This window comes from Oryctolagus cuniculus, chromosome 15 (genome assembly GCF_964237555.1).
Source record: "Oryctolagus cuniculus chromosome 15, mOryCun1.1, whole genome shotgun sequence".
Lineage (NCBI taxonomy): Eukaryota > Metazoa > Chordata > Mammalia > Lagomorpha > Leporidae > Oryctolagus > Oryctolagus cuniculus.
In genome coordinates, this window is record NC_091446.1 from 16,241,034 (window position 1) to 16,268,951 (window position 27,918).

General features: G+C 48.9%; 1 protein-coding gene and 1 long non-coding RNA gene across 3 annotated transcripts in view; one reads left to right on the forward strand and one right to left on the reverse strand.

Annotated features, from left to right (window-relative positions):
* The window catches only part of ADRB1 (adrenoceptor beta 1), a 29,289-nt gene extending 20,751 nt beyond the window's left edge, over window positions 1-8,538 (reverse strand). Inside the window, exons 1-3 of one of the 2 annotated variants that reach the window (XR_011382764.1) lie at window positions 8,106-8,538; window positions 7,842-8,029; window positions 4,086-4,273 (exon numbers count right to left, since the gene is read on the reverse strand). Coding sequence is in view for 1 of the 2 variants with exons in the window: in XM_002718755.5 (XP_002718801.3) it covers window positions 5,770-7,335 (1,566 nt within the window). In the remaining variant the exon portion in view is untranslated. Of the gene's footprint in view, window positions 1-4,085; window positions 4,274-4,465; window positions 7,418-7,841; window positions 8,030-8,105 lie in introns of those variants that run through there. The other variant, XM_002718755.5, reaches the window with a different exon arrangement.
* On the forward strand, window positions 6,773-26,745 carry LOC138845474 (uncharacterized). The gene is made up of 2 exons (XR_011382765.1): window positions 6,773-6,912; window positions 21,477-26,745. It is a non-coding gene; the product is annotated as an uncharacterized lncRNA (long non-coding RNA).
* The last annotated feature ends 1,173 nt before the right edge of the window (window positions 26,746-27,918 follow it).

A 27,918-nucleotide genomic window follows, 5' to 3' on the forward strand; every position in this document is an offset into this window, starting at 1 on the left:
GTTGGGAACACAGAAACTCAATATCCTACAAGCCACAAAAGAGAGGTAAGCAAAAATACAAATTCCTATGGCTCTCAGCGCCTTTCATCTCTGAATTGTTATTCTGACAAAAAAGAGAATAATCTAGATAGATGTTCTTAGCATTTACAAATCAACACAAAATCACGGAGTTGAGTAATTTTCCAGGTTGACTCACTTTTCTCAAAACCACTGTAGGTAAAGACTCATCAAACAACCGTTTTTGCTCAGCACATAGCAAACAGGTTTTTAATCTGATGTTTGGGAAGATTATTTTATTCAGTTGTGGTTTCTGTGGAATTTTAAGTGCAATAAAAAATGAAGGACCATTTGTTTGGATGCATGGGGTATTATATATATATCATTGCTATTATTAATTGTTCTATTCACTTAAAACAACCCAGGGATTTTTGTGGGTGGAGTTGCTAGAAAAGAGAAAAGGAGGTCGAGAGCAATTAGTGGAAATGATAGACTTGGCAAAGTAAAGATCTCCTATCACGGCACCTCCAAGGGACTTACACACAAAGGCTACTGCTCAGGTTCTGTGGACCGTGAACCTGAACTACAAGGAAAGGGATTGACTCGCCCAAGGTCACTGGACACAGCAGGAACTATAGTTTGAGAAGGAGCCAGAGTGTCCGAAGTGGTCATCATTTTGTTCTCCTTACAGGTACCCACAATTCCCACAAATCGACCAGCCTAATAATAACCAGGAAAACTACTTTAATTTAGTTGCAGATGGAATAACTAATGTCACCCTTTGAAATCAGAATACCAAAACACTGACAAGGTCATATGGTTAAGAAGTAGCAGTGCCAGAAAAATAAAGCCCGTTAGAATGGCCTCAGACCCCTAATTTTAAACTCACAATGAAAACCTTGTATAGGAAAAAGTACAAACAATAGCTTAAACTACTTTCCGCTTGGAGTTGGTTCATAATTATGAGCAATACTGAAATTCTTGGGAAGGAATTCCAACTTGACATTTACAGTGCATCGTAAGTAAGTTTTGTGTCACAAATAGGAATAGTGTGATCCTGTTACTACTGATTACAGCTGTGAGCTGTAAGAAAGGTGGAGAGAGAGAAACAGGCTTTTCATGCGTTGAGAGACAGAGTTCTGGGAAGCCATTTGTGAGAACCTAGTGCTGCTAGGAAGAGAATTTATCTAGAACTAAGTGTTCTAGATGTTTCCAGGTCGTTCAAGAAGAACCAAAGAATGCTCCCAGACAAGAGCTATGGTGGCTCCCAGAATTGGCTTCAGGATCAGACAGTGGAATTGTGATCTTTGCTCACATCCAAGGGAAGGGAAAGTTTAAAGGCAGCCGCTGCCAGTGCTTCCCTGTGCATCGACACCACCATAGCCAAGATCACGCGCTAAGTTGCAGGCACAGTGTGAGCTCTTGGAGGCTGCTGGACTTTTTCTGTCACTTGACCGCTGGATTTGGAAGCCTCTTACCTGCTCCATGATCAAATGACCAAACGTGATTGATTCAGAAGCTACCCCCTCCTCCCACAAAAGCATAAAATGATTACTGATGAACTAGATTGACCCACAAAGTCTCTACAGTAGGAACACCTCTTTGATTATGCCCACAAGAAAGTCTTTAAATGAGAGAGGGTACTCATGGGTATTTCAGGAGGGGGGTAGGTATCCTGGGGGTAATTCAAAGGAGTTTGCTTAAAAATCATTGCAGTGTAGCAATGATTTGGTACACACTGAATCAAAAATCATGAAACAATCCTTATAGATGGACATTTACATAATGTGGAGGGTGTGTGTGAAGGGGAAGAAAGAGAAATTAATTTAATTCCATTTGCTGATGTGACTGTAGCACAACTATTTTTAGGTATAATCCAAACAGTGCATATCTTCTCCATTTTGATTAGTAGAAACTTGGCAGGAAGTCAAGAGAATTAGGTTTCTCAGCACATTATGCCAGAAACGTACAAATAAAACTACAGTATCCGTGCCAATGTGTTTCATTTGAATTACTGCTAAGGTTTTCATTTTTTTCCTTCAAAAGAACGAATGGATCCAGCTTTGTCAAAAAAAATTTTTTTTAAGTCTTTCACAACTGGTAGCAAAAGTTTGAGAGTAATTTTTCCTTAGACCTCTGCTTAGAAACTCTTGGTAAAAACTTCAATGTTAATATTACCCTGAAACTTTGGGTGCAGAATTTCCTCCTGGCAATATTACATTTTGTCAGAGGAAGTCAGCACATTCAACAAAACGTGAAACTAAAACAAGCTAGGAAATGTACTTGACAAGGAAAGGTTTCACAATAGCCACTTAGAAGTTATTAATAATTCTAGTTCCAAAGAAAGCTCGGACCAACAAGAAAGAAACTCTCTTTTGCAAAGTTAGTTCACACAAGGCCCACGCTATATCGCATATCAGTGATACACTTCTACACCAGAGGCAGAATTTATGTATCCTGGGAACCCTGGATGGAGACACGCTGGAGAACACATTATGCTTAGGCTCAGCCTGAAGGTAAGTGAATCACACTCACTCATAATTTAAGTTCTCTGCTTTAAGATTTTCGCCACTGGTACTTGGTTATACACAAACCATTGGGTAAGGCTGACTTGCTGCCTGCCCATGGCCCTCCTCTTGCCATTTCCACAGGGCACCGGCCCACCCCCAAGGATAGATATCCCACCACCGTGGCTATTGGGACTGGACGCCCGGCTCCCCACCTCTCCTATTATACATCAATGGCAGTCTTCTTTAAAAATGTCAAAAAGTAGTTTTCCCGTGTATTCAGAATCACTGACACAGGCTGTTTCCGAGTCCTTGTAATCTTCAAAGAACTCAGGGGATTATCCAAACATCTCTTTCTATTTCTTACCAAAGCATATAAGCTGGTTCCAGGATTAAAGTGGTTTCCCCTAACTCACTGAAGACACTAACCCTGCCTGCTGGAGACTTTAAGTTACACATGTTTGTTCTCAATGTTTAAAAGGCCGTCCATCGTTCTAAGAACTGAAGTTTGATGGGCCAGATGTACATTTGGGGCTGGGAAGTTTGCTTTATTTTAATGTGAGAATCTATCCGGACAAAATAAGTAAATCATCAGGAAACCAGGAAAGTGAAGCATTAACCTGGTACGTCAGTATTCTTCAGAGGAAACTGAAGACATCAAGTCTATTAAAAATAAAACCAAAAGTATGAAGGGACAAATCCCTGACAAAACGTATCTTACAGCGTCATGGGGTGGGGAGGGGAGGGAGAGATGGACTACTTAGTTCCTAGTGACACTTCCTCCTGCCATTCATTTTACATTCTTCAGAATTTGTCCTTTTACATATCTATCCTTGCTTCCTTTCAAAAGCCCTTTATCATCTGGGTACCCCCCATGTGGGTATCCCGCTCTCCCCATCTTTTCTCTTTTTCTGTATTTGGAGAAAGGGGGTTAAACCTCATAGCAGGTTAAACCTTGTAGCAGCTCCTGCAGTCCGTACTAGTGGTCCCTAAAACGTGGCATCATTCACCTTTCTTGGAAGATGGGCTCCTGGCTTTAGAAAATTGAGAGAGAGAGAGAGAGAGAGAGAGAGAGAGAGAGAGAGAATCAGTTGTAACTTTTCCTAGTAGAGAATAATCTTCATGCTAAGGTGCAGCCTGGACCCACACTTTGTACCCTTTCCCTTGGTTTCTTTACCTTACAGCTATGAAATAAAATTCGCTCAGAAACATAAAGAGAAGTACTTGAGTGAACAGCTGATTTGGGAGGCCACACAGTGAATCTCAGGATGGGATTTCAGGAGAGCCTCCTCAGGAACTCCAATCATGAAATCACCCTGTCCCTTGGGTATCGTCACGTCTTTAAGAAGTCATTTGACTTCCCAGTTGCCTTCCTTTGTGACCTGCGCACCCAGAACTTCTGCTGTAACTGTTTAATTGCACAAAAGGAAATAATACTTTGAAAGCCCTTTTGTGCACTGCTGCTTAACCGTGAAAGCATTTCTCACTCTAGGCAGCCACTGCAGAAACCTGCACACACAGATCGACTGTAGGCTGCGATTTTCCATGGGAAAGCAAAAATAAGCCGTGGGAGCCACTTACCGCATCTCAAGTAGGCAACTGCTTGCACCGTGGATTCATCTGTTCTCTGTGTTTCTGGGCAGAGTGGCAGCGGAGTTACCCTGGCCCAGTCACTTAGATTCTTTCAGAAGACACACAAGCCCGCAGCTGAGAGCAACAGATGGAATCTCGAAAGCACCTCCGAGTCGTCTGGGATACCTTGAATCCGACTGTGAAAATTGAGGGCAAATCTGCAGCTCTCAGTAGGTGAGCGCCTTATTTGGTCTAGAGGCATTTCGCTATGTTATTGAGTCATGAAAAGCTATTAAAAGAGCTCTATGAGAAATGCAGTCTCTATTTGGAAGGAGACAGACTGTCTTGTTCATTGTCACTGACCCCTTACAGACACACGGTACATAATCTTGATTGTGCTTCATTGGTATTTATTGCACATGGACCAATTCCTCACACAGTAGTTAGTTGCACTGGAGTATAAATACTTGGTCAAACACACAAGAGGAAGTAGAATTTACACACAAGGGCTAGATTTTACCAGCAGGTTTACGTGAGCACTTGGACATAAAAAAATAATTAAAAAATCCTTAAGATAATATTTATACTATGGATACAGTTACAGTACCATGATAAAAGAGTATAAAAAGGTATTTCCCCAATAAATCATTAGCTCAATAACATAATAGACAACAGAAGTAGAATTCGAATTTTATTCGAGTTTTTAAGCTCTCCCCCCCACCCCGTTAAAAAATATTTCATTTCTTTTTGTGCAAGTAACATCATCTGTGGACTTTATGATTCCTAACACTGTGCAAAAATGGCGTCTTGAACCACTTCTTTTTTATGTGTTTGTATCCACATGTGCAGTAATCTGAACTATTTCCTTTTCTCCCTCCCTTTTTCTTCTTTTTAAATTCTGCTTCTGTCCTGTCTTCAATGGACAGAGTCACATGTCACAACGCCTGGTCCTTCCCACGACTATTGATACATAAATAAGCTGTTTAATATAAACAAGTCTTCCTATCTTGCTGTGCGTTGTGCACAGTGTGAGGTAGACAGCCCTCAACCTGACCAGGGGGGCGCCCAGGGCTCGGGGCGCGGAGAAACGTGTTCCGAGCGCTGCTGAAAACATCCGAAAACCTGACTGTTAGGCATCCATCCTCTCCCTTCGCTTCAAGAAAGGAGAAATCACTACTCGGGAATGAGCACGAAATCCCTCTGGGAAGCAAAAGGAAACCGTCCTGACAAGCCGTCCTAGCCTCCCTCTCTGGTTGACTGCGCGAGTTCCCAGCAGCGGGATAGAAGCCAAGCGGGTATTTTCATCTCTTGCTGCTTCTTCCTTCCCCTCCCTCGACCCACCCCACCTGCACTCCAGTCCCCGTCGCAGAAAGTGTCAAAAACCACCTGGAAAGAAAGAAAGAAAGAAAAATTCCCCAGAGGCATCACACGCACGCACCCGAGGCCCAACCACAGACAGAAAACGCACGCAGAAAACTGGGCAAGCCACTCTCCCACCCGTTCCCCAAACATTCCTTCCTGGGCAAAGGCCCCACGGCCTTTCTGTCTGCCCTGGACAATGCGGTCACCCGCCGTTGGTAAACACCCATCTCCTCTCCCCTCCACCCGCACCCCGCGGTTCCCCGGCGAGCTCTCCTGCTCCTCCTCCCCGGGCGCAGGGCGCGCGTCCCGGACGCGGGGGGCGCGCCGGGCCCTACACCTTGGACTCGGAGTTGAAGCCCGGGCGGCACGGCTCGTCCAGGCTCGAGTCGCTGTCCGCCGTCGCCGCCGCCGCCGCCGCCGCCGCCCCACCATTGCAGCCTGCCCAGGGATCCAACAGGCGCGCGGGTGGCGTGGCCCCGACGTCGTCGTCCTCCTCGTCCGAGGCTGCCCCGGGCGACGGTGGCGGTCCGGCGCGCGCGAGGCAGCCCGAGGCGCGCGGCCGGGCGTGGGGGTTCGCATGGCACCCGCGGGCGGCCCGGCGCGCGCAGCAGAGCAGGCGCTGGAAGGCCTTGCGGAAGTCGGGGCTGCGGCAGTAGATGATGGGGTTGAAGGCCGAGTTGGCGTAGCCGAGCCAGTTGAAGAAGACGAAGAGGCGGTCGGGCACCAGGTCGCGGTGGAAGGCCTTCACCACGTTGGCCAGGAAGAACGGTAGCCAGCAGAGCGTGAACACGCCCATGATGATGCCCAGCGTCTTGAGCGCTTTCTGCTCGCGCAGGGCCACGAGGCGCGACGGCCGCCGCTTGCTGTGGCGCCCGTTGGCCAGCGCGGCCGCGGAGCCGGAGCCGGGGCTGGAGCCGGGGTCCGGGCGCGGGGGCCCTGGCTCGGGCGCGGGGCCGCTGAGGAAGCGGCGCTCACAGCTGTCGATCTTCTTCACCTGCTTCTGCGCCTCTCGGAACACCCGCAGGTACACGAAGGCCATGACGCACAGCGGCACGTAGAAGGAGACCACGGACGAGGCGATGGCGTACGCCCGGTTGGTGACAAAGTCGCAGCACTTGGGGTCGTTGTAGCAGCGGCGCGCCTCGTCGCCCTCGGCCCGCCACCAGTGCATGAGGATGGGCAGGAAGGACACGAGCGCCGAGATGGCCCACACGGTGCACACGAGGGCCCGCGCCCGCGCGCGCGTCAGCAGGCTCTGGTAGCGGAAGGGCGACGTGATGGCGAGGTAGCGGTCTAGGGCAATGACACACAGGGTCTCGATGCTGGCCGTCACACAGAGCACGTCCACCGAGGTCCAGAGCTCGCAGAAGAAGGAGCCATACTCCCAGCGGCCCCACACCACGATGGTGGCCCCGAAGGGCACCACCAGCAGCCCCATGACCAGGTCGGCGCTGGCCAGGGACATGATGAACAGGTTGGTGAGCGTCTGCAGCCGCGGTGTCTTCGCTATGGCCACGATCACCAGCACGTTGCCCGCCACGATGAGCAGCACCACGAGCGCCATAAGCAGGCCCATGCCAGCCGTCCACTGCTGCGACAGCAGCGCGGGGCCCTCGCTGGCGGGAGGCAACAGCGAGGCGGGCGGCGACGCGGGCACCAGCAGCCGCGCCGCCGTGGCCGCGCCGTCGGGCAGTGGCGCGGCGGACGACAGGTTGCAGGGCTCGGAGGCGCCCAGGGCGAGCGCCCCCGCGCTCATCCCGAGCTGCGGAGGCCGGGGGCGGGGGGTGTGGCGGAGCTGGGCCGTGGCTGGGGAGCCCTCCGAGAGGCCGTGCCGGCGGGGCGCGCTGTCGGAGGTCGCGGCCAGGTCAGGGCAGCTGCGGCGCGGAGCCCGAGGCATCGGCTCCGGGCGCCCTCCCCGCAGCCGCCGAGCGCTGTCGCCGCCGCCGCCGCCGCCGCTGCTGCTGGGGCCGCTGCCGCTGCTGGCAGAGCCGCCGGGACCTCAGCATGTTTCTGAGCGCGCGGGGCCCGCGGCCCCGGCACCCAGCACCCACCCCCCGTTCCCACCTCCCGAGCCGGCCCCCGGGGCCTGGCGTCAGGCTCCTGCAGCCAATCGGGGCGAGGGCACGCCCCCTTCTCTGCCTCCCCACTCCCTGCTACCCCGACTCCCCGCACCCCCTCCTACCGGCGATTGAGCGGCTCGGGGGAGTCGGGGCAGAGCGTCCAGCCAGCGCCTCTCGGGCGCCCGCGGGTTCCGCCGAGCGCTCCCTTTCCTGCGCCCGCCCGCTCCAGCGCCCCGTTCCCCTGCGCCGCCTAGGGCGCCCGGCTCCCGGCCGCGTCCCCGCCCCCTCCCGCGCTCGGCTCCCTCCCGCTGCCCCGCTCTGCCCACCCCCGCATCCCCTCTACCTCCGTTGTCCGGATTCCCCGCAGCACTGGGCGCCGGCTCCCTTAGGGGGCGGCGAACGTTGACATCCTCACGGCTCCTGGGCGCCTCGAGCGGTCTTGTCCGCCAGGGTTGGAGGAGATTGGTTCTTGGGTGTGTAGAGTCCTTCCTCCGCCAAGGGGGCACCGGGCCAACCTGCGTCGCGCCAGCCCTGCGAGATCGGAGGTGGGTGTTAGCAGGGAGAGGAAACTTGGCAGCACAGCGCGTTGCGGGAGCAAACCGCGCACCTGTCTCTGCGCGGGTGCGGCGCTTGCGAGGAAGCGTCTGTTGTACTTCGGGTGCAGGAGATGTAGCAGGGGCGAAGGCTGCTGCATCCAGCAGCCAACGCGGAGGCTGAGCTGGAAAAACACACACTTCCTAGCCCCTGCGCGTGATGCAACAGTGTGTGTCCACGCCGTGAGGGGAGAGGCTAGGGAAACACGCATGTTAACGCGCACGCAGACAGACCACCTCCACTGACGCTTTAGGCTTCCCACATTCAGTCACAACACCTGCATTTTGTGAGTTATTGCACGCAGGTTTTTATACTCAGGGCAGTGTGGATTGCAGACTCTGAGGCACTGACAGTTTTGGTTGAAGCAATGAACTGGGATTTTGGATTTTTTGGTCTGGGTGGCGGTTTGTTCCTTTACCCAAGTTCCCAGATTCTTGCAACTCTGGGGTTAGTTTTGAAGGGATGAGAGAGAGAGAGAAAAAAACCATAAATCCTCAAGGGGATTAAAACCCCAAAGCATTTAAAGTTATACCAGTGGTTTCTGAGTTGGCAAATGGGTTCATTTAAGGGTTAGAGGGTTGTTAACCTAGTTGTAGGTGGATTATATGGAGGAGAGGGGGAATGGTGGGGCCAGGAGCACACAGGGCAGAGGGAAGCAAGCCCTTTCTCTAATTTGGCCCTGGTAAGGAACTTAGCTCAGGCCTGAAAATAAACAAAAAACCTTTAATTAGATCCTTGTGAAGTAAACAGCTCCCGATCATCATGAACGTGTTATATAACGCTCACACATCTTTACGGCGTTAGAATAAAAAGAACAGCATCTAGAAAGAGCATCCACCACGGCCCAAAACCGTGCTCCTACCTTGCCAGAGAGAGGCGAACAAAAAGGAATGCTTGTTACGTGTGCAGACGTCAGACCGTTTGCACCAGCTTCTTGAGACTAGAGAAATGCAAACACATGAATTTGCTTTAGGCCTAAGCATGATCATCGAAGCATTCCTACAACCCGGGAGTGATTAATTTGTTTATTCACCCCTGCCCTGGACTCAGCCCAGTTTTGCCAACTTGGGGAGGTTGATGTGGGGGAGTCAGGAAGAGAGGAGCTGGAAAGAGGGAGGAAGGAGACCGGGCCCTTAGTGACTCCACTCCTTGCAAGTCCTCCCTTTGGCCCGGTGAGAGGGGGAGCTAAGGGGTGGTATTAAAATAGCCAAGGGATTGGGTGGAGTGGAAATTGATGCTGCCCAGGAAAGGGCTCTGAGTGCTGGGTGGGGTGCAGGGAGTGTGGGGAAAGCTGCTGTCTACCCGGCGCAATCCTCCTGCCAAGTGCTGCTACTGGAATAGAGTGTGTCAACCTCAAGTGCCCGCACAGGGCCAGGGCGCAGGGCGCAACACGGCGAGAAGGCCTGACTGTGGGTGCAGGGGCTGGCGCAGAAGCCGGGTGCAGGTGACTTCACTGTGTGGTTACTTGCACGAACGTCCTGGGCATCAGCATGGCCGGAAACCTCTCTCCTGGCTCTCTCCCCTACTCATTCAGAGACACCACAAATACGTACATGGAATTATAGACACCGAAAGCAAAGGGTATTCTAACAGGGGCTGCTTCGCAGGGATGCAAGTAAAGCAGGGTCCTGGGAATTCTCAGGGCTCTCTTTCACTTGGGGTTAGGATTAGGGTCCTGAGAAGAGTTTTGGAATAGTCGGTGTTCAACTAGAGTTAGCTTGCCCCTTGAATTCTACATTTCATGGTGCTTTATTTTTAAAAAGTGTTTTTTTTTTCAGCTAGCTTTTTGTACTTAGATAAGATCAAGAAGGGTTTCCAGGTATCAACTATTCTGCTAAACAGACTGAGATTAAGGATGTTATAAAAATAAGAGGTTTAGTTTGGCTCACGGCTCAGAGTTGAAGTTCGAGATCTGGTGGCCACATCTGGCGAGAATCTGGTGCTGTGTCGTACTGTGCTGATGGTATGGCGTGGGGTGAGTCCAAGTACTCACAGAAGAGCGAGCACAAGGGGGCGCCTTGCTCTGCGACAGCCCACTCAGCACAGCTAGCTCGCTCTCCAGGGAACTGCAGTCATCCTTTCAGGAGGGCAGAGCCCCCATGACCCCAACCCTAACCATCTCTTAGGGGGTCCACTGTCTCTCAACACCATTACATTGGCAATGAAACCTGAACCTGAGTTTTGGTGAGGGCTAATCATATTCAAACCATAGCTTCCACCTACACAGGTATTAGATGTTACAAGTGAATGAACAATCTTTGATTCCCTCACTCCCCGCTTGGCAACTGTGAGGAAGATCAGTTCTCTGGAACACATATGTTTGACATTACTTTCGAGAATAACAGAAAGTTCCCACAATGAATGCTCATCAGCGCCCTGGAGAGGTAGCGCCGTGCTTCCTCGGGTTTCCTACTCCACTTCCCGTCCCATCCCTCTGCCCTCACCCCACACCTGGACTTGCCACGGGCCGTTTGGTCTCCCTGCCTTTGGTCCTCCTTGCTGTATTTACTCCTGCACATGACAGCCGAATTAATGGGTCTAAAATCCTGATTTCACCAGGATCCTCTCCTGTTCAGAAACGCCAGGTCCTCAATGCTGCATGCAGAGCCCTCCTCAGGCCGGTTCTAGGTGTCTCTCACAGCAGGCACAGTCTCAGGGCAGGGCTCTCTGTGTCACTGTAATTGGCAGTTCTGTGTCCTTTTGTTTTCTCCCCTCTGGATCTGCGGTCTTTGCTTTCTGCATCTGCACTCTGTCTCACCAGGCTCCTCCCACCCACAAGGACTCCCTCTGTCTCAGTGGATTCAGCCCTCCAGACCCGGCTGCTGTCTTGTTTTTCTTCAGTCTTCTTTCCCACTGCTGGGAGTGGACTCTCCTTCCTTTGAGCCATAGTCCTTGGATAATTGCGTTTCCAAGGGCGATCAACAACAGAGTGCCTTCTACATCTTTCTGATTCTTATCTAAGTTTTTATACTCAATACATATTTTATACATATTTTTTCCCATTTCTTCCCTTATAGATTGCAAGCTCACTGACATCTAGGACTGTCTTATGCATCTTTATATCTCCCGTGTCCACTAACTGTATGCACTTGAGATGAATGAACATTTAGCTTTGATTCATGAATATGTGATATTTATTAAAATATTCTGTTTTACACATATGAGAAAGAATTGAGTGTTTGGGGAGTTAGAATCTTCACTTATGCTTATAACTTACAGTAATAATTCATATCTCTCTAGCCTAATAAGTATTTTCATATAAGCATGTCAAAATACTTTGCAAGTACAAGGCAGACTCATGAGATAAAGAAACTGATATTGTCCCTATTCGGTAATAAATACAGTAGGTAGGAGGTTTTCGGGGGGCGGGGGTCCTGCAGCTCCGCGGCCATGAGGAGCACTGCCTGCTCTACGGAAACTGTCAAGGTGACCCCTCAGCCTTTGTTTATGATGCTTTCAATGAAGCGTTCTTCCTTAGCCCTCATTTACGATGCTATCTGTGCAGCCGTGTCCACCCTGGGAGACGTGCTGGTGAGCTGAACCCGCTTACAAGTTCAGGCTCAAATGGAAACTCTGCAGGGCACTGACTCCTAGGCGTCCAACCTGTCCACAGTGGGAAGCCTGGCACAAACACATTCCCATTCTTTTCTTTCTTTCTTTCTTTCTTTCTTTCTTTCTTTCTTTCTTTCTTTCTTTCTTTCTTTCTTTCTTTCTCTCTCTCTCTCTCTCTCTCTCTCTCTCTCTCTCCCTCCCTCCCTCCCTCCCTTCCTTCCTTCCTTCCTTTTTGTTTAATTTTTTCTGAAGGGCAGAGTTAGAGAGGGAGAAATAGAGACGTTGCCATTCTTGAGTTGACTTTCAGCACCTGAGTGAAAAACAAGTGAGCAGCCATACTTCTGGGCTGCTGGAAGGTAGGCAAAGGCATTTCCAAGTCAAACCTCCAGAAGAATGTGTTTGTCAAATTTGTTCATTAGCAAAATCTGCCTTGAGGCTGACAATAGCCTCAAACTATTTAAAATCAAGATAGAACAAGTCAAAGCGTTGGTTAATCAGAGCTCAAGTGGCTGGTTCTGAGGAAAGAAAAACAAGTTCTCTTGTAAAGGGACCCAACTGCTAGAACAGTCACTCCGTGCTCAGCAACCCAGGGACAGCCTGCAAGCGGCCAGCCCTTAAGGCCGTGTGCTGGTTTTGTGGTCACGGTTTATGCAGGGTCAAGTGACTCCAAGCACAGAGAAGGGTGGTATAGTCACAGCGACGTGTGCGCTGTTGGAAAATCCCAAAGCTCTTTTCGGCTCCTGTCTTCCTCCTCTGCCTCCTCCTCCTCCTCCTCTCCCTTGTGCATCTAACAAGTACAATGAACCATGCTGGAGCCAATAACAATATTTTTCAAAATTTTGATGTATTGGAAAGCGTTCTTATCTGGGAGGCCAAAGAACCAGGCTTGTGTTCTGGCTTTGTCACCTTTCTGGTTGACCTTCAGTAGTGGATTTACCTTGAAAATGGACTGCCCATTCCATACCCCCACCCAGAGCTGGGGATGAAGTAAGTGAGATAATGGATGTGAAATCATCGTGGCATTTCAGACCACGCAAAGTGGCAAGATTCGCTTCTACGGGAACACTCAATTCACTTGGATGAGCTTTCTCTTTATCGACTTTTTTTTTTTCTCACACTAGATATTAATATGACTCAGGCCAGATAACAGTGAATCATTTTAAATGCACTTATCATTGGCAAATCATCTTTTTTTGTTTAAGATTTTATTTATTTATTTGAGAGGTAGAGTTACAGACAGTGAGAGAGAGAGAGACAGAAAGGTCTTCCTTTCATTGGTTCACTCCCCAAATGGCTGCAATGGCCGGAGCTGTGCCAGTCTGAAGCCAGGAGCCAGGAGCTTCTTCTGGGTCTCCCACGCAGGTGCAGGAGCCCAAGGACTTGGGCCATCTACTACTGCTTTCCCAGGCCACAGCAGAGAGCTGTATTGGAAGAGGAGCAGCCAGGATTAGAACCGGCACCCATATGGGATGCTGCCACCGCAGGTGGAGGATTAACCTACTGCGCCACAGTGCCAGTCCCGGCAAATCATCTTTAAAACGTCTTCCACCTCACGTTGTTGTATCTCTCCTTAGTATGTTCTTTAAAGTATTTTTGTGATGCTCAGAAAGAAGTTCATTCCTTTTACAATATTTTAGGGGTGAAATATTAGTAGCAGGAAGTCAAGTCAACTGTTTAGTCCCATGCAATGCAAAACTTAAACCAACTTCTAAAAATTCTATTCTTATTCAGTTGGGTAAATGAATAAAAATGGACTGATCATCAGTTGAAATCGTACCTTAAAGGGTTAGTGGCAACAGGAGCATTATCACAACATGTGATCCGTTCAGCCAGGTGGTCCTTCAGTCTGCCCAAGTCCAGAGCTTGTGGTAACAAGAAGCTGTGCTAATTACCGAAAACCCCAGAATCTGTTTTAACAGTCTTACTGTATTCTAGATAAAACAATTTTGGCATAAAAAGTGGAGGAGTTTATAGCAACAGGAGTCCCCAAGCCCTTGGTGTTGAGCGTCTGAAAGGAAGGCACGTCACCTTTTAAACATTTCAGTGCCCATTTATTCTAGCCCCGCAGTAGATACTTAATTCCTGTGGGAGTAAAGGAACCACTGAAGAACCTATGTCCCGTAGGCTTCTCTACAACAAAAGAAGACATTGTGTTTTCCATCCCGCCGTGGAAGACGTGGAAGACGGTGTCTGGGCCATCCAGCTGAACAGAATTGCCAAAAGGAACCGGCAGGAGAAGCTGCTGGTTTTGTGTCCGTTTTGCCTCTGAGCGGCAGCCCAAATCATTTACGTTGCTTTCTTTTCACTCAGTACCTTGAGCAAACTACACTCCTGTCTTTCTTCCTACGTTTTTGCCCTTCGTACCATCTCGATATTTGGGGGCTTAACTTACTCATCATTTGCGTGTTGTAGAAGTGCACATCCAGGGGCAGAATCTGAAGACAGTATTGCTGCTTCTTCAGTTTCGATAATCACTGTGGCTCAGGCTTCTTGCTTTGAAAATAAATATCAAACTTTGACATGACATTTCTTTTCCATAGTGTCTCAGCTTTGCTGCTCCTTGAAGAAAAAAAAAAAAAGTAAATAAACCTGTTAGAGACCTTTCTTCTGGGATAGCTTTTTATTTCCAGAACACCATCCCTTATTAAATGTTAAGGGGTCAATGACCTTCTTTGTAGATTTCTTCTAAATAAAAATTACTTTTACACTGATGGAGACTTTTTTTTATCCTCTTCCCATTTTAGTTTAGAGGAGCTGAAATGTAAGGAGAGCTACGCGCGTAAGGTTTCAAGAATAGGGAAAGAGAGTTCTTGACATTGTTGTCTCCTATTTTTTTTTTTTTTTTTTGACAGGCAGAGTGGACAGTGAGAGAGAGAGATAGAGAGAAAGGTCTTCCTTTTGCCATTGGTTCACCCTCCAATGGCCGCTGCGGCCAGCGCGCTGCGGCCGGCGCACCGCGCTGATCCAATGGCAGGAGCCAGGTGCTTTTCCTGGTCTCCCATGGGGTGCAGGGCCCAAGCACTTGGGCCATCCTCCACTGCACTCCCGGGCCACAGCAGAGAGCTGGCCTGGAAGAGGGGCAACAGGGACAGAATCCGGTGCCCCGACCGGGACTAGAACCCGGTGTGCCGGCGCCGCAAGGCGGAGGATTAGCCTAGTGAGCCGCGGCGCCGGCCTAGACATTGTTGTCTCCTGAGGTCAGATTACGAGGACCTGCGTCCCTAACATGCTGGCCCATCTGTTCTTGTTGGCATCATTTAATTACATGGCACACTTGTATGTGGGGACTTGGAGCATCATGGAGCATTTTTTTTTAAACAAATAGTTGTGTACAAGTGCAGAGATTCTGTCATGCATTGTTTGTGTTTTTCAGTTGGCTTCAATGCACTAGATCTGGCATCACAATCATGTTTATCTGCTCAAAGGAAATTTTCATTGTTGCTTCATGTTAGTATGAATTTCCAGCAGCACCACGTGAGTGCTAACCCTGAAGACAAAAGAACACCAAAGACCAGCCAACCAATTAAGTAATTAAGTTTTTGGCCTTGTTTTTTTTCTTCTTCTGTAACTGGAAAAAGACTTCACAGAAGACCCTTCCTGAGAATCACAGGCTCCCAAGTTGTGACACCCGTCGGGATTTTATTTAAGAGCTAACATAGAGCTGTTGCGGGTGTTTGGAACAGAAAGTTAAAAAGCAAGCTCTGTTGCTTTGTCATTCTCGCCTCCTACTAAGCGTCCTTCCAAGCCAGGTAGTTCAGGAGCGGGCTCGTTGGACTCTGAGGCTCTTAAGTGCCCGCAAGCCCCCAGAAGTGCACTAACACGATGCTGGTATGGACCTGAAATGTTTGTCTCACTCTGGCAGTGTCTCAAGCGACGGCCGCCCTGCCACTCGTCACCGTTTGCGCCCCACTGCGTACCTTCGCGCTCTCCCGCTGCCAAGCACACAGCAGGCATTCTTGACGTTTCCCTCGTTGCTAATTAACAGAGATCGCAGACCCTTTTATAGCTCTATCTCGAGGAGCGTGATTTTGGCTTAAAAAATGCTCACCATATAGGCTTATATATATAGTTTTCATAAGTGCTCATCGGGGAGACAATTTAAAATAAAAGTGATTTGTTAAGCAAGTTAAAAGCTCATAATTAGCCTTACTATATACACCAGAATAATTAAGGATGTAGGCCTGGGAGTTTTGCCTGGGTTAGAGTACAGGTTGTTAGTAGCTGGCTGACTCAGAATAAGTTTATTGAATATCCTAAGCCTCCAGTTTACCATCTGCTAAATGGGAGCAATAATGATCACACCTGCCTCCAAGGAGTCTGGGAGAGCAGGGAAGATACCATGTCATCAAATACACAGATAGCATCTGACCCATTGTTTGAGTCACTGCAAGTGCTTTATAAACATTAGCTTCTGTTTTGGTGGGTGTTTTCAACAACAGCAAGATCCTAGTATAAAGCAGAAAAGTCTTCATTGCATACAAAACCCAGGGCGGCCAAGGAGTCACTTCCAATCAGTAGAAACGGAAGAATCAAATCAATGTGCTCTTTTTGGAAAGTGAGAGGATTTAGGACAGAATCTAATCTAATTTGGTAAACACTCTTGGTTTCAAAAGCAAGTTTGTTCCTTTGTGGTCATTTAATCTGATTACGGCCCCGTTTGGGGAATTAGAATTTCCCAAACTAATTTTGCATCATGGAAAGGCCATTTCAGAGAGTGCCACCTCATGGCAAAACCATATCCCAAACACGTGAAAGCGCATCAGTGACAAGGCGGAGCCCCGCGGGAGCAGCTTGTTCCCCAGGCCCTCACTGTCCGGGTTGCTTCTCTTTACCGTGTAAGCATCCAGCGTCTCCAGGAGGCCTGAGGGTGTCTCGCGACCTGCTTTGTGTCGAGGTGGCGCAACACTGCGTTGCCCTGGTTGGAGGGAGCTGGCCCTCCACCCCCGCCCCACCCCCGCCCCAGCAGCAGTCAAGCAAAGAAGTTTCTCCCGGTGCATGTGGTCTAACCCCTAGGAGACTCCTGCAGACTCCAGCTTGGAACTTCTGTTTCCGAAACAGTTTTAATGTGCTGTTTGTCCTGCTTCTGTTCTTTCACAACAGATCGAGAGGGGCACATTGGGGCGGAGGAATGGGGATGATGCAGAGGGCAGCGGGCCGTCTGGGAACTTGATGTTGGAGGAGAATACAGGGAAGCCAGTGATGCCATCGCTGGCAGGGACAAAGAGAGTTCTGTGCTCGGCGGTCCCTGACACACCCGCGGCACGCAGAGACGTTTAGATTATGTGCAACTGTCCTTGGTTTGAGAATGTGGACAGTGTGTTTTAGAGAAATTTTTATTAAAAGAAAAGCACAGAATGGAAATTTGGGGACTTCTTATTTGCAAGAACAGCCCAGTTGTCTTGGAAGTAGGTGTATATGGACTCTCATTCTCCATCAGTGCGGCATCAATGAAGTGTGAATGAGCTCCCTGGAAGTCCACAGTCAAGGTGTTGGCAGGGTCAGCTCCTTCCGAGGCCCCAGCCTCTCTCTTTGCTTTTCTCTGGCTGGCTTTTTCTCCAGGCTGGTCTGTCTCTGTGCCTGTGTTTCTCCTTTTCCTACGGATACTACTCACGCTGGATCAGGGCCCACCCCCATGACCTCCACTGAACTTGATGACCTCTGGAAAGACCTGAACTCCAAAGGTTGCATTCACAGGTTCTAGGTGTTAGAGCTCCGACATTTAATTTTTGGGGGAGGGTGTGCCTTTCAACCCGTCTCAGAGTTCCTCCATGTGAGAAAGCGTCCGCGGGATCTTCAGTCGTCTGTCTTGCCCATGCCATGTCTGTTCACTCTCCTGGGACAGAGGGCCGCTAGAAGACTTCTCATATCATGCCAAAGATGGCTCCCCAGGTAAACAGGGTCCAGACCCTGGGGAAGGTGGTCCACTCTGCTACAGGGTTGTGAACACCATAAACGCAAGCGGGTTGCGTCAGATCAAGTTCTTGTGTGTGCTGGGTACGGAGCCCAGGTTGTAGCAACAGAGGAAATGGTGTCAGAAGGTCCCCATCAGGTCTGGGGACACTTCAAGTATGTGGAAATGGAATTAAAAGCTAATCTTATTTTGGTGCAAATTTTTTTTTAAATTCCTGCATAGATTTTTTTTCCATAATAGTCCTATGAGCTTCTTGTGGTACCCTCATATGTGCTTAACGCATTCTATTCTTTCATAGCTAAGTGTGAACTCACTTGTTTTCTCAAAAATGGAACAGAAAAATTCAGAGTAGCATAAATAATTCAAATTTGAGAGGAGGGACAGGCATTGTGGCATAGTTGGTTCAGCCACCACCTGTGTTGCCGGCATCCCATATGGGTGCTGGTTTGTGTCCCAGCTGCTCCACTTCCAAACCAGCTCCCTGCTAATGTGCCTGGGAAAGCAGCAGAGGATGGCCCAAGTGCTTGGGCCCCTGCACCCACGTGGGAGATCTGGATGAAGCTTCTAGCTCCTGGCTTCGTTGTGGCTATCTGGGGAGTGAACCAGCTGATGGAAGATATCTCTGTGTGTGTGTGTGTGTGTGTGTGTGTGTGTGTGTCTCCCTCTTGCTCTGTAACTCTGCCTTTCAAATAAATAACTAAATCTTTAAAAAATTTTTGAGGGGGAAAATATCAGCCAACTCATTCAAGTTGCCTCGATGGTGTAGACTGCACACCCGCAGGTTGTTTAGACACTGTGCAGGCACACTCAGAACCTCTGCCCCTGCCTGAGACACACCTGCTATTTTCCCCTGGCTGGAATTAGTGTAACAGACAGCAGACAACTGGGCAGGAGAGACACAGCGAACCTTTATAACTGAAGAACAAAGCTGGCTTTTGAGACAGGATCAAATCAGGTGTATAAAATCCTCTGGAAAACAGGATTTTCATGATCTTGAAGAAATGGTTTTGATTGAGAGAGTGCTTCAGATTCTAGCATGTTAAGCAGCAGAGGTCTAAGAAATGGCTCCTTGCAGGATACTGATTTAGATCTACTGTGGAATCAGATGCACATGGCACCTGATTTTAAGTGTCTCTAAACTGTTTCTCTAACTGTCCTTGATACACTGGTGAGAGAGATAACACTATTTTAACCAATGCCTGTCCATGGATCAAATGAATGTGACTTTGATAAAAAAAAAAAAAAAAAAAAAAAAAAAAAAAAAAAAAAAAAAAAAAAACAGAAAACCCAAAGCGAACTTTACCTGATCCAGGCTCAGGAACTCGAAGTGAAGGCGTGTGTGTTGCTACGTGGTGTGGGGCGTGAGTCGGGCTGGCTGATTTCCCTGCTGCAGGGGCTCAGTGTGCAGGCAGAGATCTGAGGATCCCTCTCACGCATCTGCTGTGCCATCCTCCCTGCCACGGTGCCAGCTCCTCCTTCCAGATATCTCTGCCGCCTCCACGTTATATAAACAGCAGGGATTTGGAAGTATATGGTTTTCTATTTAAAAAAAAAAAGAGTCATGTCTAAGTGTTTTTTTTTTTTTAAGTGACTAGGCTAGTTCAGTCGAACAATCTTATATAAGAAGGCACTTAAAAGCTTGGATCTGTGGGTCTGAGTATTATTTAGTCATCTGTTTGTGCAACTATATTTTTAACTTAATTTATGATGAGCAAATAGTTTTTCTGAACTCCCAAGCTGTGTTTCCATACTTCGTTTTGGTTTATTTTCCTCTCCATTTCCTTTAGAACACATTACAGAGAACTTTCTCTGGAAACTTCATAATACGTCCATGAGCGTGAGTAGCATCTCCAGAAAGCACCAAACCAAATGACCAAAATTCAGGACTTGGGATACAAGGATAGGACAGCCGCATTCTTTTCAGTGCGGTGGTAAAGGCTTTCGAAACCATTAACTGGGGCCAGTGCTGTGGCACAGAGGAGTGAGTTGCCACCTGGGATGCCTGTATCCCACAGTAGACCCAAGTCCAAGTGCTGGCTGCCCTATTTCTGGTTCAGTTCCCTGCCACTGTGCTGGGAAACAGAAGATGACCCAAGAACTTGGGCCCTTGTCACCCACGCGAGAGATCCAGGTGGAGTTCCCGCTTCTGCATTCGGCCTGGCCCAGACCTGACTGTTGGGACCATTTGTGGGCTGTGAACCAGCAGATGGAAGATCTCTCTCTCTCTCTCTCTCTCTCTCCTGCTCTGTCACTCTGCCTTCCAATAAATAGATCAATCTTTTTAAAAAACCCATTTCCTAAGCCTGAGACACTGTTAACACAATGTAGTATCTCTCTGAAGTCCCGTAACAGCCCTGGTAGATGCGGTTTTTACTTTATAAACAGGGAGGCTGAGGCTTAGGGCATCGAGCGATTCACCCCAAGTTTCACACCTAGTAAATGGTGGGGCAGGACTTCAGACACAAGTCTTTGTGAATCCAAAGACGGATTCGCTTTAAATAAATTCACCTAAAATAAAGTCTCCCTTTATCTTCTTTTTGGAAACAACCTGTGTATTTGAAGCTAAGATCCCAATTCAATAGATGTTAAACATCTAAGGTGAAGACCATGCAACACCACCAGATGAGTCTGGGTCCCCGCTTATCTTCTGTAAAACTTTGTCGTGGGCCGGCGCTGCGGCTCACTAGGCTAATCCTCCGCCTTGTGGCGCCGGCACACCGGGTTTTAGTCCTGGTCGGGGCGCCGGATTCTGTCCCGGTTGCTCCTCTTCCAGGCCAGCTCTCTGCTATGGCCAGGGAGTGCAGTGGAGGATGGCCCAAGTGCTTGGGCCCTGCACCGCATGGGAGACCAGGAGAAGCACCTGGCTCCTGCAATCAGATCAGTGCAGTGCGCCGGCCACGGCAGCCATTGGAGGGTGAACCAACGGCAAAGGAAGACCTTTCTCTCTGTCTCTCTCTCTCTCACTGTCCACTCTGCCTGTCAAAAAAAAAAAAATACAAAACAAAACAAAACAAAACAAACTTTGTCGTGAGGATGTTTCCCTGAACACTTCCTGCTGGCTTTCCAGGAGGCCCCACAGGCTGTCTGGCATTTCTGCTCTCCTACTGTGCTAGGCTCAGTGCCCACCCCCGGTACTTCATTCATCTTTATGACCCAATAGTATTCCACTGTGGGATGTACCCACTGCTTATCCATTCACCAGCTGATAGGCGTTGGGGTCATTTCCACCACTTGGCTATTGTGAATAGTACCATGATGAATATTCACGGACAAGTTTTTGTTTGAAAACCTGTTTTCAATTCTTTTGGGTCTATGCTTAGGGGTAGAATTGTTGAGTCATATGGGAATTCTGTATTATATTAGTCCATCTGCATCGCTATAACAAAGTACCTTAGACCGAGTAATATATCAACAATGGAAATGTATTTCTCCCCATTCTGGAGGCTGGGAAGTTTAAGATCATGGTGTTGGCAGAGCCATTGTCTGGTGAGGGCTCACTCTCTGCTGGTCCTTGCTTGGTAGAAGGGAGGAGAAAGGGGCCCCTTCAGGCCACTTTGGGGAGGGCCGTGATCTCACTCATGTTCCTAATCCCACCTGCTCCTAGTCTCACACCGGGGATGGAGTTCTAACATATGAGTTTGTGGGGGCGGGAGGATTGCAACTTCAGACCACAGCGTATGTTTATCTCACCCACCTGCTTTGTCTCATTTCTGTGCTGGTGACTTCATAATCTGTATCTCTCCTGACTTCTCCCAGCTGGCACACTGGCATTGCAAAGCCACCTTGCCCAGAACCAAAGTCCCCACTGCCAGCTCCCCCACGCCGCCTCCTCCAGTCTTCCTGACTCAGTAGAGGGCACTGCCCTTCCCCCAAAGTGCGATGCAAAGGCCCTGAGGTCCCATCCTCCCTTTCTCTCTCCAGTTCTCCCGTGTGCAGCCCCTCAGCAGCTGCTGCCGTCTCTGCACCCGCAACATTCTCACCCTCTCAGCATCGCCGCCCTGGTCCAAGCCAACAGCCTCTGCCCTCCGGACTGCTGCAGCTGCAGCAACTTCCACTGCTGCCCCCGGAGTTGGTCCTCCACCCCACAGCGCTTCTCGTCTCTGCACTCTCCTGCTTCAAGCCTCCGGCGTGTCACACTGCATTTAGAATTAAACCCGAACTCTTCCCTGTGGCCTGTGACTATGACCTGGCTCCGGTCTCTTCTGCCTTCCCCTCCTTCGATGTCTGTTTTGCCTCACTGGCCTTTTTGATCCCTTGGACAGGCCACCGTGGTGCTTGTCACCAGGGGCCTCTGAACTCGCTGTTCCCTGTGCTGGACAGGGCATGGTCAGTTCCTTCTCATTAGTGAGGCTTCCTCTCAAATGTCACCTTTTGTTAGACCACCACTTCCCTCAAACTCGGCCAGCTGTCCATTGTATGGACATCATATCTACTTATGGGCCTATTTTCCCATTGATCATATCGTTGACATGAGTATCCAAAGCTGCCTTTTAATACTTATGCATTTATTTTCCCATTTGGTGTCCCCTATTACCATCCCGCCCCCCTAATAGAAGGGGTTGGGGATTTTGGTCAGTTGTATTCACAGCTGTATCTCCCAAGCCTGGGGCAGAGTCTGGCATGGACAACACACAGGAGAAAAAGGTGTGCTGGCTGCTATGGAAGAAAAAACTTCACATCTTACCCGGCCGCAGATCCTTTCAATCTTACTACCACTTCTTATCTCGCTTCTCCTCCTGCCAAGGTACTTCTAGAAGGTGTAGGGAAAACCTAATGCTTTTATTTAGCCTTTGTTCCTTCGCTCAATGGCACCAAATAGTTTAGCTCTTAACTGCATTATGCTGCTTTTGTAGCATCTGACACTACTGCCTCTGTTCACACTCATAGATCTTCTTAAAAATGGTTCTCCTTTCTTGGCATGAGATCTGGGTCTACCAGGGACATGGTGAGCCCGGGAGTCCATCCTGGGGCCTTCTGGGTGGCGCTGAAGCACTCAGGTATGCAGGCTGGCTTTTGTCAGACAGCCCAGACCAGCCGGCACGGGCCAGGAACAGAAACTCCCCATGAGAAGTGCAAAGGGTGCTGCTCAACGCACCTGGAGGGGCCTTGGCCTTCCTCAGGGGGTCACTCGGCAGTGACCTGCGGTGCTGGGCATCTGAGGGCCGGGAAGGCACCTTCCAAGGAGGAGCACTGTTGGGCCGCTTGCTCTGTGGACTGGAAAGTGGTTCTTTATTTACAAAGCCAATCAGGCCTTTTCCCTGTGCTAATGGGATCTTTTGAGTCTTGGCATGACCATTCCATGTGTCAAAGCCACCATTGTTGCAACTAGACCATTGCAGTCCTTGGCTTGCTCCACTCAATTTCCACTGTGCTTGAGGGGCAGGTGGCTTTGGAGTGCCCACCTCTCCCTCCTACTTACTGCATGACCTGGAGCAAGTGGCTGCCAAACTTACGGCTCCAGCTCAGCTGTGCTAACAGAGCAACCTCCCAGGGTTGCTGTACGGATGCAGTGAGGCCAGGCCCGGAACACTCAACCATCAGTGACTCCCCATTGCCCTCTTCATAGGGCCTGGCATGAAGCCCCAGCCCACGTCTCACCATCTCACCGTAGCTCCCCAGGCTCCCCAACAGGCTCTGTTATCCCCAGAGACCAGGTCCCAAGCCTTCCATGGCACATGGGAAATCTTCCCTCTTGGGCTCTTCCGTCTCTTTTTTCTTTTGCTAATTTTTAAAAGCAAGTAAATACATCCATTTTTTTTTCAAATGTTTTTTTTTTTTTCTTATTTTTTTTGACAGGCAGAGTGGACAGTGAGAGAGAGAGACAGAGAGAGAAAGGTCTTCCTTTGCCGTTGGTTCACCCTCCAATGGCCGCCGCTGCAGCCGGCGCACCGCGCTGATCCGATGGCAGGAGCCAGGATCCAGGTGCTTTTCCTGGTCTCCCATGGGGTGCAGGGCCCAAGCACCTGGGCCATCCTCCACTGCACTCCCTGGCCATAGCAGAGAGCTGGCCTGGAAGAGGGGCAACCGGGACAGAATCCGGCGCCCCAACCGGGACTAGAACCCGGTGTGCCGGCGCCGCAAGGTGGAGGATTAGCCTATTGAGCCACGGCGCCGGCAAATACATCCATTTTAAAATCAGGGATGAGCCTTACCCATTAATGTATGGAGTAGCTGCCTTCACTTCTAAAGCCATGCCTCCATAAACTCACGGTCAGTCCTGCAGCTGGGATTGCTGAGGGCTTTGGATGGTGACTGGCAGACTTTTTCTTCACCCTCTTCCGGAGCTTGCAGCATCCAGCTATCAGCTATCACCAAAGACTGGTGTATGTGGGGATAGAATTTGAGGGTACAACCCATGGCTATAGAAGTCAAGTTTGGAAGGCAGAGCCTTCACAGAGGATGTTTCCACTCTGGTGACTGGTGACATTCAGGCTGGCTTACCCATCATTTAAATCAATATTTGCTTAATTGAATTGTTATCCAATGCCTGTAAGAACAAGCAGCACCTACATGTTGTCTCATGAATAGACTAAAAATAACCCATGTAGTTCATCAAGATCAACTCATCGGGTTTGCTCTCGCGCCCAGAGACAGGGCTATACAGAGATGACTTAGAAACTCTTCCTTCCTAAATCCGGAGGGTTAGTGCCATCTGAATGGGTGAGCAGCAGCAGCTGTGACGGTACCTCGGTTCATACCCGCCTTTTGCTTTTTTTTCACTCATGAGAGAAACTTAGCGCTCTTTAGAGGGAGGGATCCCGTGAGAGGGTGCGGAGCTGCCATACACTCCCAGCCTCTCAGAATGGAAAATGCAAAGGAGCGTTTCCCCCGGCGCAGACCCCTTCCCTGGTGGGGTGGCACCCCTTCGCGCTGTGCCAGGAGAGCTTGGCGCACCTGTCTCTTGCCTTATTTGGTGGGAACAGTTTAAGGATGAGGAGATGAACTCTATCCCACAGATCTTCAATCCCTCTGCGAGGTTAATCAAAGAAAACTAAGAACTGCTTTAATCTTGTAGATAGAACGGAAGGCTGAAGAAGACAAGTTAACCGCTATTTATTTCACCATCTGTTTCAATTTTCTGTTTTCTTTAGATGTGAGCCAAAACCCGCTTGTTACATTTTTAATGATTATAATCATCATTAAATGGCCTTCTCTGAGCATCTTCTGATTGTGCTGCAGAATGTCCAAATTAGATTATTTCCTGACCAAAAGGAGCTTGTCATTTAAAACAGTGTGATGGGCCGTGATTCTCAACCAGGGGCAATTCTGCCTGCCTGGAGGGCTTCTGACAACGTTTCTGGTTATCGAATCTGGGCATGGGGTGCATGCTACCACGCAGAGGATGCTGCACAACAAGGAGTTGCCTGCTCCACATGTCAACTGTGCTGAGGTTGGGAAGCCTCGAGGAGGACATACGGACTTAAATGCACAAATAGTTAAAAAAAAGTAAGAGTAAGAAACGTGTGTGCACTACCTGGAAAGTCTGGATGAGAGATTGTAGGGAAGCAGACAATCTGATGGTGCCAGGTGCAGAGGTAACTCTTTTCTAGAACTGGAGTGGGCTTTGCACAGGAAGCAGGAGATCTCTTGGGAGGCAAGAGATCTTCAGGAGCACACACAAATTGAAATTATTCAGATTTTTAAAAAAATTAATTTGCTTGAAAGGCAGAGTTATAAAAAGAGAGACAAAGGTCTTCCAACTGCTGGTTCACTCCCCAAATGGCTGAAATGGCTGGAGCTGGGCCAATCTAAAGCCAGGAGCCTGGAGCTCCTTCTGGTCTCCCACGTGGGTGCAGGGGCCCAAGGACTTGGGCCATCTTCTACTGCTTTCCCAGGCCACAGCAGAGAGCTGGATTGGAAGTGAAGCTGTTGGGACTTGAACCGGCATCCATGTGGGGTGCTGATACTGCAGGCGGCAGCTTTTACCTGCTATGCCACCATGCCAACCCCCCCTTTTTTTTTCAGATTGTTGACATCGGGGTCTACAACTGATAAAAATGCCAATCACTTAGGAAAGTAATCACTACCAGCCAAGCCTTTGGAAGACAGGGACTTTATTCTGGGATTATGAGATGATTCACAAAGGGCAGAAACAACTTGAAGTTCAGAATCATATGAATTCAAAAACAAAAAAAAAAAAAAAAAAAAAGAGGAACCATTCAGCCAGCTCAAAAGAATTGTTGCATCATTTCCTTGTGTGTTCAGGTTAAAAATAACCTCTAATCCTCATCAAGAGTAAACTGTCTTGTCAAAGAGAATTAGGAAACTACCTCAGAGCCAGGTTGCAGGGTGGGGTAGGGGAGGAGCAATTCATCAAAGAAGAAATTTAAAACTTCTGAATGACTAAAGAAAAAGTGGGGCTGCGGACTGGAGGACTGAGATGAGGGTAGGGGGAGGCAGGATGTACTGGTGCCAGTCTGAGGGTCTGTGTGTTGTGAGGGTGGTCACGGAGGCCCAGGCACGGCACCTGCTGTGGCACTGGCTGCCCCGGGGCAGCTTGACCTCCTGGGCAACCGGGTGCTCTTTTGTACTCAGTCTTGGACAGCCAGCTGGGGCCTTGAGTGCTCATAGAGATAAGGTGCAAACCACAAACTCTGTGCCTGCTGGGCCATGAAATGAAACACGGGAAAGGCTGACCTCAGACGGAGCCACAAAGCCATATTAGCACCTCGACATTAGCACCACACACGGGGGACAAGAACAGACATGTTCTTCGCAGGGTCACGGCTACACCAGCTGTACAGGAGAGAGGGAGAGCATATGTCAGATGAAGGCGGCGTCTTGACCTTCAGATCTGCTGTGGGTTTCGGCCAGCTGGCAGCCTCCTCCTATTTGCCACTGTGTTAAAAACGCCATAAAGCAAAAACCAAACGGAAGTGCTGTAAATATGCCCTGTGTTCTCATTATAGGCACTCAAATGCTGGCAGACGTGCTGTCAGTGCTGTGATGGCCTGTCTCCCTCCCCCTCCAGCCTCCCACAGTATCATTTTGTGGTTTCCTTGGAATTTGGAACAAGCCTTATTGGCCTGGAAGCAATCAATTATCCTCATACGGATCACTGTGGAATACACGTGGATCATGTGAACATGCATGCTGTGGAAATTGGTGCTCAAAGTTTAAGGACTATTCTATGCCACAATGCATTGAAATTGAGGAAAATCTACACATCAGACCTTTTTTTTTTTTTTTTTAACTCAAAATCACAATCACTCTGAGCAGGGCTTTTAGTACCTGAGCAATACCACACTGTCTTGTGTAGTAAGCCGAAGAAATAAGCAAGAGAATTGTGTTTTAGAATAACCCAACCGAGGTGATCAGGTAGACATAATCCTGGACCTGCACTTATGTCCTACCTTGTCACTTGCTAGTTATGTCTTCTTGGGCAACATAGTTTGATTTTCTATAAAGATTTAATTTATTTATTTGAGAGGCAGAGTTACAGATACAGAGAGGGAGAGACAGAGAGAAAGGCCTTCCATCCACTAGTTCACTCCTCAAATGGCTACAATGGCCAGAGCTGCGCCTATCTGAAGCCAGGAGCCAGGAGCTTCTTCTGGGTCTCCCATGCAGGTGCAGCGGCCCAAGCATTTGGGTCATCTTCCACTGCTTTCTCATACCATAGCAGAGAGCTGGATCAGAAACAGAGCAGCCAGGACACAAGCTACTGCCCATATGGGATGCCAGTACACAGGTGGAGGCTTAGCCCACTACACCACAGCGCTGGCCCCTACTTTAATTTTTTTGATGGTCAGTTATGCCACCAGCAGAATGGAAATAATATTCCTAGGACTACAATGTGGAATGAAGGAGTCAATGTGTGTAAGACACCTGCATACTGCCTGACGTTTGGTAGGTGCTTGATAAATCGTATTGATTATTTATTATCATAATGTTTGTGTTAGAGTCCAGTGTCCCTAAGAAACATGTTTCTGTCAGCGATGACATAGAATCTTACCTCATATGCCATGGCACTATCCAGTGGTTGGTAACCAGTTATAAAAAGGCAACAAACTTCTGTGAAGCTCTCACCATGTAGAATTAAAACAAGCTCATCTGCTTGCAAATTCTGAAACAGTGGGGATTGGAAAGCATGTGTGAATCATCGATGCAAGTCTCCTGTTGGAAAAAAGCCTGCACAGACTCTGACGTCATTGAGCTTGAAGGCTAAAGAGACTTGCTCAGCAGAAGCATGCAGTAGCTCCAGGGAGACACTGGGACTCCCGCCAGCAACTTCTGACCTACACACAGAAAGGCAACTCTGGGAACCAAAAGGTCTCTTATCGCACTTTAATTCAAAAATAAAATCTTAACCTTCTTGAGCCAGAATCTATACATGGAATGAGATATCATTAAGAGTAGTTTT